General features: G+C 31.9%; 1 protein-coding gene across 1 annotated transcript; it reads right to left on the reverse strand.

The window, feature by feature from the left end:
- Positions 1-849: 849 nt before the first annotated feature.
- On the reverse strand, positions 850-11,069 carry LOC129231815 (uncharacterized). The gene is made up of 2 exons (XM_054866194.1): positions 10,950-11,069; positions 850-1,333 (listed from the first exon to the last, which is right to left on the reverse strand). Exons 1-2 carry the CDS (start codon positions 11,017-11,019, stop codon positions 885-887), a joined length of 519 nt encoding a protein of 172 aa, XP_054722169.1. The 5' UTR covers positions 11,020-11,069; the 3' UTR covers positions 850-884.
- Between the last annotated feature and the right edge of the window lie 1,639 nt (positions 11,070-12,708).

Here is a 12,708-nt window from a genome sequence, read left to right on the forward strand (position 1 = left end):
AACTATTTGTTGATCTTGAAATATGAAAGTAAAAAATAACAGTAACTCCATAGATTTTTTTTTTTAAACTCAGATCTTTTAGTGTTAGTTTTTGTTAATGTATTACTCTATCTAGGACAAAAAATAAATTATAAGACAGCACTCAGAAGTAGGGAAATGTGGGGCCAAATTTAAACAGTAAATATAACTTACTTTTTTTCAAAATGAAAAAAGGACAAACCGTGAAGAAAGATCCATGTATTTTATAATAACCTCTGCATTTATACAATATGTTTATTTTTAGCAGCAAATTTGTACTTTTTAGAAGAAGTGAAAAATTTTCACTTTGCCCTGCATGTTTTTGCCTAATTGTAAAATCTTTAAAATACAAATAAGCTCAATAATCATTATATAAATTAGGCACTGAATCTTGGTTGGTCTCAATGAAAATTTTAAATTTTAGAAGCAAAAACACAAAAAACTGTTTTTTATTTATAACAAACTGTTAATACAATATGATTAACAGTTTTTGAAAACTGCCTGTATTAGTATATGCTTTGATCTGCAGAGTTAATTTTTTTATGACTGGAATGGACTGCATTTCTATTGCACTATTACTACATAGTTAAAATATTACAAAGATTGATGCCGCTAAAAAAATGAGTAAATATTTCACCATTTCACTTTGCCTTGGTATTTCAGTTTTCCCCGCATTCCCCTAGTATAATTTTTTCAAACAGATTTTTTTCCCTTTTTTTCCCCTGTCTAAAAAAATCAAATGTGTTTTTTTTTCGGCTCTGCTGTTACCATAATTTCAAAAATATTGCCTCAAATTATCAAAAATGGTCAAAATCTTTTTAAATATTTTATTCTAGTAACAAGAAGAAGGTGTTACAACTGGTGTTTTAAACAACAGCTTTGGGTACTAAAAGCAGAGGACGTTGTTGTTGAGGAATAAGTGCCATCTTGGGTGGATTTTCAACAACAAAAACTGTGTTAGCGCTATTTTTGTTGAAAAGTCCTGGTTCGTTTGATTTTACTTTAGCATGGTAACCAGTTGAGTCAGTGTAGTATTCCACTTCTCTGTACATACCAAAAGGATCCAAGTAACCATAACTTCCTCTGATGTCACCATTTTCAAGACGAACTTCTTGACGATGTTGGGTGGTTCCATTACCGTCATTCAATTGATAACCGAATTCGTATGGTTTGATGCTTTCAACATCGTTTTCAGAATTGATGTACTTGTTGATAGCTTGTCCGTTCAGCTGATATGTTGGCAAGGGGGTGGCAGGAGCCTGTCGAGATGTAGGGACTAGAACTTTGACGTCATTGGTTCTATACAGGTTTCTGTCTGTAAAATAAGAAGTAAAATAAAGTCGTTACAAATGCACCATAAAAGACTGTACATTTTTGAAATTAACCCTCGCATATGAAAATTCCTGACATCGGTCTTCTTTGTTAAATGTCTCTCGCTATGGCATTATTTTGATTTATTTATGTACTGTTATTTTCGGAACCTAAAAATTATCAATATCGAGTTTTATCCTTTTCTATGAATCACAAATAATAATAAATTAGTAAATAAATAAATTATTTCATTGAACGGAAATGACCTGCATAATACGCGTCCTTTATTATTTTTTTTAGTATTAATTAATTTACTTATTTCTATTTTTGCGTGGATTGTGATGGCTATATGTGTATATGTTTACAGTTTGTTATATATAGTTCTGACTACTTCTGTTAATCATTCACGTATTGATGACAAACATAGGGGAGGGTGGCCCGAAACGGGTATGTCGCCTAAAGCGCGAAGGCATTCGTATGAAGTCGTATGGCGTACACGCGGCAATGCATACGTTTGTCGTGTTTACTCAAATACCCCCCAAGTTTCAATCAGTCCCAGCGAATCAGCAGTGAAGCGACATGACGTAATCAAACAAAAAATACAAAGAATGATACATTTCTTAAAAAACTGCAGGTATATAACTTGTGATTAGTCGAAGACCATCTTTTTTTTATGGTCAATAATATTACGTCATTCTGACACCACCACCTGATTCCGTTTAAAAAAAATAGTTTTGGGTCACACACATTATTATTGCAATAAAAAACATGCTTTCGGGCAATGTGGTGAATAGGGCAAAGCGAGTACACCTGATTTCAATACATTTTGTTTTGCATTTAAAAAAGAGTATAACTTTAAAAAGTTATTTTTTATGATGTTAATTAGTTAGTCGATTAATTAAATCAATTATTCATTTATGTTTAATAAGCAAATGTGCTGACATATTTTTAATTTAAATTCGATAAGTATAAATTTAAGCTTTTTTTATATTTTTTAATGGCCGTTAGCTAGTCAATTAGTTTAATCACTTATTACTTCATATTTTACTGACATTTGTACCAAATCACAATTAATTGAGCTTCCCCCTTTGGGCCCCTTGGTAGGTAAAGTGGGTTTTTCGAGTGTTTGTAATGTTTGATTATAAATAAATATTGGGTTTGAAATAATGCAAGAATCACATTTAATTTTTAAGTTCAAGATCCCTTCTATTAAAAAAAACAACAAAAGTGTTACGATAAAAAGCCAAAACCTACAATTTTTTATCGTTCTTCGTTAACCTACCCGCTTTCAGCCATCTACCTCTAAATCACAAAAACTTCTTTTTTCTATTCATTTTTTCTGACTCACAGTAATTTTGTATATTGATACAAGTTTTAACCTAAAAAATGGATAGATGCAATAGATGCATAAATAAAAGCTTTGAAACAAATATGTTGTAAACCATTTTTACTGCTTCAAAACAGCGCATTTACCAATTTAAAGAAATACGAAATGGTAAAATGATCTTAAGTAGTATTAAATGTGCATAACAATAACGATATTCACCTCTTGTTTTGCAAAACAGCTATGGTACACGATTTAACACCTGAGTCTGCCTAGTATCATGCGGAAAAACTTTATAATTTGCATTTAAACATTTTGTCCAATTTTGAACAGCTTAAAAGAAAACCAGTTTGCCACAACAGCGAACTTTGCATCCTGATTATTTGGCTTAACAGAGAGATTTTGCTCGAAACAAGCATCAAAAAACTTACGACATAGAGTCCGTTAGCACACGATAAAACAAATTGCGTAAACTTATTCCATAAAATAGATGGCAGCATAGCTGCCTCCACTACTCTGGAGTGACTTAACACATATAACTGGTGTAAAGTTACACATCGCTTGGGGAATGGTTACACCATGGTAATATAACTATAGCGAAACGTCTCACTAGTTTCTGCGTAAGGTTACACCAAAATGTTCTTTATGCTTCCAGAGAAATTGCTTAAAAGGTTACACATTAGCAAAAATAAAACTTTCATCTGAATTTCTTGAGTGGATACTTATTTTTAATTGTGAGTAGAATTATACTTAAAGTTAACTATTCGATGGTTTAAATTATCCAGAGGCATTAAATGACCTAGTAATAATTTCTTTCTATACGTTTTAAACTAAAAGTACAAAAATAAACTAGTAGACTACAATACTTGAAATTTCCTTAAAACAATCTTAAAAAATCAAACTGACCCCCCCCCCATTTTTTTAATTTAGTTTTCGCTGTCAATCATTCGTTTATTCAATATTTATCATGTTCATCTTTTTTCACAACCACACACAAGCAAGACATTTTTATCGCAATTAGAGAGGAATTAACTTCAAGGACACCTTAGTTGTGTCCAAACAAACAACGCGAGTCTCACAGACTGGCCGCAAAGCGAGAGTTTTTACTGGTTGGCCACAACGCCGGTTTTAGTTTTGCTGTTAAGAGTTCACCAGCTCTGTGCCGATTCTGACCTTTACACACATAATTGCACGGTATTTGATGTTTTTTTTCTTTGTAGAAAAAGTTTGAAATACAATTAAGTTTTCATTGGGGATTTATTAGGTTTTATTACATTTAAAGATTTGTGTTTTGTACACTTTTTGAGTAAAAATGTTTTATTATTATATTAATACAGAAATTTTAATGGATTTCGTTCCTCAAAGCTCTTAAATTCGATCACTATGTTATTTATTACGATCGTCAAAATATATCTACATTTCAAACAAGCAAGTTTTTAAAAGACTGATTTGAAATTAATATTGCATCAACGGTTTTTTTTATTTAAACTTTAAGTTTTCAAAAGAAATCATGCAGCATATTCATCATATTTGAATCAATGCATATATAAAATTATTATAATATTAATATTTCGCAAAAATTGCCCGACACTGATACGAACTCCTTACTAATTTGAAATACAGAATATATTAACGACTCAAATGAAATACCTATTATAAATGTGTAACAAATTACTCACACCGAAATTGCAAATAATAAATTCAATCCTTTCGAAGAATGTATTCGAGTCACGAATTTTTAGTACTAAGCCACCTTCATTTAGGGAGAATTTTAATTAAAGTAATAGCATTTGAATATGCAACGGTTCCTTTATTTTCATAACATTTGCTAAAAATTTACAACATTAAATCGTAACTTACGTTGAATATCTATTTATTTAAGAAACTTTACTGAAAACTTTAGCTAAAGATGTGTAGTCTAAAATTTTGATTTGTTAGTTATAAATATTATGCAATATTTTGGATTTAAAGCTTAGTTATATTAAAAATGCATTTTAATCGAAAATTATCATAAATTACATTTAAAATGATGCATTTGTTTCACATAATTACTTTTATTTTCAGAACATTAGAACATTTGAATTTTCATTTATAAAATTTGATTCATCTTACATTTTAGTAATTACCATAAATTAGTATATTTAGTGGATTCGTTTCGTGTCGCATTTCTTATCAGTCCTTAGCACTATATTTCAGTTTATAATACCAATTTGAAGAAATTATCCATGCTCATATGATTAACTAACAAGCAGTGACTTATGATTAGATTGTTTCATTGTTCGGATTATTTGTTAGAAGTAAAAATAAGTTTTACTTTTAAAGGAGTGAAAGGGACATTAAAAGAAGAGTTGGCCTAAACAAAAATGTATAAAAATATTTTAGGTTTGACATAAAAATCAAAACAGGAAAAAATTGCGTTTCCGAAAAATCTACAGTGTTCTTGTAACGTGTGTTATATACAGGTACTTTTTAAGCCTTAAGGAACATTAAAAGAGAAAATAAAGTCGCGATCCTTTCTTCAGTATCTGAGTTTTCCTAACTAGTTAATAAGCTATCATTTGTGCTGTGACGTCAACAACATATCTCTTCAACCGAATATTAGAGACAAATAAAGCAGTAGGTCTTAATAATTTTTGAGCTTTGAGCAGGTGATACTCCAGAATTATAAAAGCCGAAATACCATCTTTTACGTTAACATGAATAACTTAGAAACATATATATTCGCTTTGCACAAAACAAATTAAAAAAAAAATAATAAGGAATAAAATAAAACGTTTTTTTTCTCTTTTGTGTCCCACATTAAAACTTATGCTGAATCTTCCAGCATATATTGGAAACATTTTTGATACATTCATTCAAAAATACGCGCTCCAATTTCTTGAATGCGTTCTAAAATGTGTTCTTAATGCAATCCGTTATTTAAAAAGTATATGGAGGTGTGTTTCAAATGTTTTCCGTTCGGAGAATTTGTTAAATTAAGATTTAAAACACTTTTGAGCAATCATTGGGGTCACATTTGAGAGCAGATTAGGGTCATATTTAGGGACAGATTGGAGACACAAATTTAAAAAAAAGAACAGGAGCACATTTAGATACACTTGAGTCATTTTGTTACAACTTCCTTGGGGGAGGAGAAGGTGTACCCTCGGGATAGACGAATGTTTCGTATTTAATTCCGTATTCAAAAACTGGTAGTAACAAAAGTACAGAGGCATCATGAGGTGGCATATTTATGGTGGGAAATAGTGCCTTTTATCTCTTCGTCCAGGCTTTGATTCGGGTTTGTATTTACTGCCTTTTCATATTTAATGAATATCCGTTTAAAAACAATGATAATTCTTTTATGGAATGTACAAAGTGAGAAAGACAGTTTTCTTTAACTACCAGCCAATAGAATAACTCAATGTGATACTAATAGAAATCTTGTTAGAATTTATTATTATTTATTCACACCGAGAATATTTTTAGAATGGGTCGCAACAACCTCCGTAAATTGCGGTGGAGTGCGCTCAATTAATATTTCTCTGCTGACAAAAAAAAGTAATGTAAAAACCGACTGTTTTGGAAAAATATAAAGGTTTCATAAATGCTCTAAAAACTGTTCCAAAACCTCGGATTTAAAATGCTCTTAAAAGGGGGCAGCATGTGTCGAAGTTAAAAAAATGTTGTCAGATTCTTTTCCAATGGTGTTTAAAAAGTGTGCAGAACGTAAGCGTCTCTCAGAAGAGTTTAAAATTGCTCAAAAAAGTTATAGTTTTCTGTTTACAAATTTATTAAAATGCAGAAAAATATTTTTTTAAAACCCATTTTAGAAGAATTTTTGCTTTTCTGCTGAGTATTATTCAAACATAAAGGGTAAAAGTGGCAGAGGCGCCACACTTTTTGTAGAAACTAGATTAAAAATTAAAAATGAAATATAAATTAACCCCTTATGTTTTATTTTTAAGTTACACTATTAATAAGTATTAAAATTACCATCAACGAGCTTAGACTTAAATAATAAAGAAATACAATTAAAAATCGCAACTGGGCAACAGGCCATCTCTCCCATAACGTGTGGGATAGACGCCATATAGAGTGGGGGAGATGCCGTCCATGTTATCAATTCTTGTTTTTGATCTTTTTGCGGATTATTTCCCTAGCACAATTATTAGACTACATTGTACATGACTCATGCAGCCATTTTTAGCATAAGGAACACTTATTCAAGTCAGTTTTTATTTTCCTTTTTTTTTTTATTAAATAATAATTTTTCCAACATTCTGCGCACACAAGCAACTTATTTTCGCTTCACTGTTGTGCTAGGTAGTTTTGGTATCGGATAAGATTTCTCATGAATCTTTCTATTGGTTTCTCTACTAGTGGATGTCTGTCTGGAAGTTGAAGGTATTTGTGGAGACAAAGCTGGCGTGGCAGCACTTTCAAGAGGAATGTTAGGAGTAGCTGCGTCAATTAAATCAACAATAACATGCAAATGATCTGGAATAGCATTAGGATTGATTGGGAATATCCAACAAGCTGTAAAACCTGATGTAGCATTTCCCACGGCATCCCATAAAGCGTTTGAGCTTCATTTTTCGATCTCTCTCTCTCTCTCTCTCTCTCTCTCTTTTTTTTTTTACTTTTCAATAGCCAGAATTAAGTTCTCATCACTCCACTGCCCCCTGATTACCGTATGCTTCCTCGCTCATTTTCTCGGCATTCAAAAAACAAAAAAAAAAAAAAAAAAAAATCTATGAAAAAAACACCCCTTCATTTACACTTTTGAAAAGTTTGGCATCTCTCCTCATTATGTGGGAGAGATGTCACATAGTATAAAATACGTCAGTACTAATATATTTTGCAAAATATAGTTGAAAACATTAATAACAAGCTATAAATATTATATTAAAACCAGTCCTTAGTTCACGGTGTCTCTGTTTTACATTTAACACTTATTGAAACCGAAACAATTCACAATTTTCATCGAAAAATGCTCGCGCTAAAACGATCTTTTCGTCATACACACATTACACTCAAGCGAAGTCGAACAAGAACTGATACATTCAGAACTAAACGTCTATGTGTAAATAAAAACTGAGAAATACAGCAATCTCTTTCTTAATCACTGAATTTCCGAACGTAATGAAAATTAAAAATAAATATTTTAGCATGTGATTCTTCATGGCTACCTGTTTCTATGGATGGATCGTCGAGTTTCTATCGATGGACCACATTTTCAAATTATAAAATCAATGCGTAACTTACTAAAATTTATAACAGGTGATCAATAAACACTACAAATAACAGTAAATTACAGAAAAATAGATTTGTCTTCTAAAATGATTGTTTTTCGGATAAGAGGAACATAAAAAAAAAAAACAGCCCTCACACAACACAGCTGTTGTCAACACACCTCGTTCACCACTTGATATTTTCCCAACCTGTGCAACACTGTTTTTAGCTAACATCTTTTAACCTCTTTTGAATTGTTGAGAATTTTGTTACATCGATTTTGAAAATTTTCGTTCGACGTAAGATTGTACTTGCTCTCTAAAATGTCAAAGAACTTATTGACCATTTTATTACTGAAACCAGAAGCTTAAGTCTCAAACTATCAGAGAATAACGTACTAACAGACTTTTTGTCTTAATTAAATCTGTTGGACATGTTATTTTTCTGTGCCTCTTGAAAGGCCAATTCCAGCAATTTTTCGGAGTTAATTCCAAAAACGTCTCCTCTGGTTTCAAAATATGATTCACTAATCATATTCCTATTTCGGAGGGCTTATCTCCTAAATTTCTAATAAGTGACTATGGTAACAACAAGCCGGTTTTTATCTTCCACGCGGCTGGTTAATGTTGCTTTTAGGACTCAATATTGTCGGCAGCCTTCGTTAAGATCCATGTTACCATTTCTGTAAGCAACTGTAGCACGTTATATGCTCTCACTTGTCCACTGTTCATATTTTACAAATTTATGCATCTTTCTGTAGCAGCAAAAGTATTTGAAACCGTATCATTATGTTTTAAATTTTTAATCAATTTTATAAAAAAAAAATTGAATTGAAATTATAATAAAGTATAAGAGTTTTCAGGAACTACTGGGATTCTTTTTTTTATTATTATATTTATTTTAAAGCAATTGAGCAATTTTCAAAGGTATTTGAGCTGAAGTTACAACAATATTTGAGATTTTCCATGAATGAACCACTTTGTCAGATGGTCCATTCATGAAAACACCTAGTGGTCCAGTGATAGCAACTGCGTCATTTTGAATATTCTTATAGGTGTTACTGCTGTGACGAATCATGATGAAATATGTAGTATGGGGAATTGTACATGAAAAGACACTCTTTTAAGTCAATATTCACGTTTAATTGGTCAGTGATATCCAAAGCATGTTATAACTAAATGAAAATCTCAATAATTAGAAAGATAATGGTAGGAATCTTTTCCAACCGATTAACAATAGGATGAAATAATTTTAGCTTCTTCACGACTCTGCAACAGACTGCAACAGACTCGTGTCCGCACAAACTCTGGTACGGGAAATATCTTCCCAGACTAGTCATGGAACCGGTTCATTGACGGCAACCTTCCCCTATGGCGTCTCTCTCACGTTTACCCTATGTAGTTAAAAAGTTCATATGTGTCAACTAAAGCACAATTGATATCTTCAACGAAAATTTAGTATACTTAAACTTCTGGCGCCAATCACTTCCGCTAGAACTTAAAGTACTTCAAAAATGTCCCAGGAAAAGGTTTAGAAAAATAGAATTCTGTTTAAATAGTAAGCAAAAAAAAAAAAAAAAAATTAGTACACGTTACAAAAAAGAAAAAAAAAAACATGCGCACACACACGTGATTAATTGTGTCTTGTTGACATAATTTCACGCAACGGGTTGACTACAAGCTCACGACGCTTGTCGAATGAAAAACAAAACACTTTCCCGATTATTATTGTTTATTTCTTCAATTATAGCCAATTATTTTTTGGGGGCTTAGTGGCATAATTCTTAGAGCAGGAGACTTTTGTACCGAGGGCCCATGCTCGAATCCTAGCAAGATGATGGACCTTTTTGTCAAACAGCAACACTTCTGATCCGATTCTATGCGAATCGGATTCGAATTTTAACCGTAGGCCTCAGTGCGATTTATAGGCATACTTCGCATTTAGCCTGTTTCGTTTTCCTCAATAATTATACTCCAACAACATTTTTTTTTCCTTTTTTTAAAGAATGATTTTAAAATCGTGTATAACTGGTAAACTAATTACTAACCTAACTTTTTTATGCAATAAAAGTACGTTGTATTTGGAATATGATTTCAACACTGTCCCTAATGTTTCGCTACAAAAACATTTATGTATATGTCTCAAACTCTGTAATAATTCCTCAGAAATGACATCGTATAACAACGCATAAACCAATATGTTTTAAGATCTTAAAAAACGAGTGCAGGAACTGCGCGTGGTAAATTTATTTAACTACGTGAATACTAACCCTCCTTAACGAACCAGGCGTATAGGTATTGTTGGGAGAATTGCTTTTTAACGATGTTAAAATGACTGTAAGATTCTAAAAATGGAAGATATTGGTAGCAATCATCTATTTTTCTAGAGTAAATGAAATAACGAAACGAAAACGGAGCTAATATAGTAAAGAGAGGGCTACAGTGCTTTTTAAAAAATCCAAAAACATGATTATTTTCAAAGCATAGCTATTTGGAAATTAAAACTATTCAATGTATTTATAAAAAATACAGTTCGTGCTAAAATTCTTACATTCAATGTGATCTATTAAAAAGTAAATGTCAACCCAATTATACTTCATTGAAGTAAAAAATCTGTAAGCACATAGTGTAATTGCACAAGTTTACTTGTCGATATAGTGAGAACATAATACACACATGTACACAATGAGCTCTTTTTTTTTTTGAGACATAAATTACAGCAAGTTTTTGAGTCACTTGTTTTCCATGCCATTTTTTTTTTCAATTAAGAAATTATGACAAAAAATACTTCACTCTGCGTTTAAACTATCAGCCACTATGCAATTTTGATGATAACTTGTAAAACGAAATTGCGTATAAGATTATTTACTTTCATTTGCCACTAATATTATTTAGTATATTCTTACCTTGAGCTTTGGCACAGGTGATGAAAACTAGAAGAAATTTAGAAACTATGACAAAAGATACTTCGCACTGCGTTTAAACTATCAGCCATAATGCAATTTTGATGCTAATTTGTAAAACGAAATTGCGTATAAGATTATTTACTCTCATTCTTCACTAATTATTTAGCATATTCTTACCTTGAGCTTTGGCACAGGTGACGAAAACTAGAAGAGAAACCACAGATAACCCAAAGATATGGAAAGCCATAGCGAAAGTAGTGCTTTTGCGACCGAAAATATTACAACTACGGTGCTCTTGTGAATGATAGTGGGTCGTTTTTGCTATCTTATATACTCGCTGTGATTATACACCGTGGAAGAAAAGGTATGCACTTGAAAAAAATCTTTCAAATCTTTCTGAAAGAAAACTACGGGGCCCGCCCTTAGAATACCGAGAAATATGTGATTTACATTTCTGTGCGTGTGGTCTTCAAAGCAGAGGAAATGCATTCCACACCCTGCTTAGAATACGAATAGGACAATGTCAAAAAATAAAACATGCTTTTGTATGAAGATGGCTGATGGGGTAATATGATATGTCTAGGGTTTTAACATAAATCAAAACAACATCATTTTAGTTGGAGTGTAATTACGAAAAGATATGAAATAAATTAGGTAAGTTGTTGTTATTTGATGAAACTTTTATGCACAATGTGAAGTAAAAAGATCAAATACGCAATGTTATAATTCAAATTCAGTTTTCGTCATTCTAGGCTGATTAGTTTACACTGAATAATAACTTGATAAAAACCCTCTTAAAGCACCGCAAATCGTGAAAAATAATCATTTTGAACTTAAGCCTAAATTTTGAAGAAGAGAAGAGGGGACGAAGGGTGACAGTTTTAACTCTTTTTTTCTTCTTTTCTTTTTACTTCCTTTTACGAAAATGGAAGTATTGTATTCGCGAAAAAAATTTCATCCAAAAATCGGCCTTAATTTCCATTTTGCTCACCCCCAAATGAATGTTGAGTTTTTTTTTTCAAGCCGACCACACGTGGATATGTGCCTAGGAACGTACAGACACCCGAAATATCCATTTTGATGATCCCCGAGTTAATTCTAACGAGTTTTCTCGTGACGTCTGTATGTACGTATGTATGTGCGTATGTGCGTGTATGTGTATGTATGTCGCATAACTCAAGAAAGGAATGTCCTAGAAAGTTGAAATTTGATACGTAGACTCCTAGTGAGGTCTAGTTGGGCACCTTCTTTTGTGGTAGCATTCGGATGCTTTAAAGGGGGTCTTTTACCCCTTTTTGGGGGAAAATCATTGTTAATTTCGAAGTTAACTCAAGTGGTGTTATAATTTGGCGAACACTTGGCGATAGATCGCCAGTCTTTTTGGTCACCAAATTTAGTCGCCAACTTGGCGACAAATTTGGCGATTTTATTTATTTATTTTTTAAATATGGTTTCAATTTGGCCACTGTTGGTGAACAAAACTGTAACAAAAATCTAAAAAGTGCTATAATTTCCCTAAAAATGAGTTGTTTTAATATTTGAATTGTTCGAAAATTTCAATTTGCCCCACTATACCCTGTGTAGTACTGTGCCCTCTCTCTCCTATATATTGTAAAACATTTGAAGTTGAACCTTACTAAGCACATAATTCTTACTTGCTAATTATTCAATATGTCATTGAATATTAAAATGTATTATATGCCAGTTAAAAGAGTCAACGTAGTGGATTGTGCAAGAATGAACTTATGAAGTTTCCTCTACGAGAAGTAAAAAGTTTACTGTCAATAGCCATATCATCTGTACAACTCTGCATTGCAAGTTATTTTTACTTGATGAAACAATAATTTGTTCATAACAGTCTTATTTTTGTTAAAAAAAAAAAAAGAGTTAACTAGAGGTAAACTTGCTTTGTAGAGGAAGCTGTGAGGGCTAATAA

This window comes from Uloborus diversus, chromosome 10 (genome assembly GCF_026930045.1).
Source record: "Uloborus diversus isolate 005 chromosome 10, Udiv.v.3.1, whole genome shotgun sequence".
Taxonomy (NCBI): Eukaryota; Metazoa; Arthropoda; class Arachnida; order Araneae; family Uloboridae; genus Uloborus; species Uloborus diversus.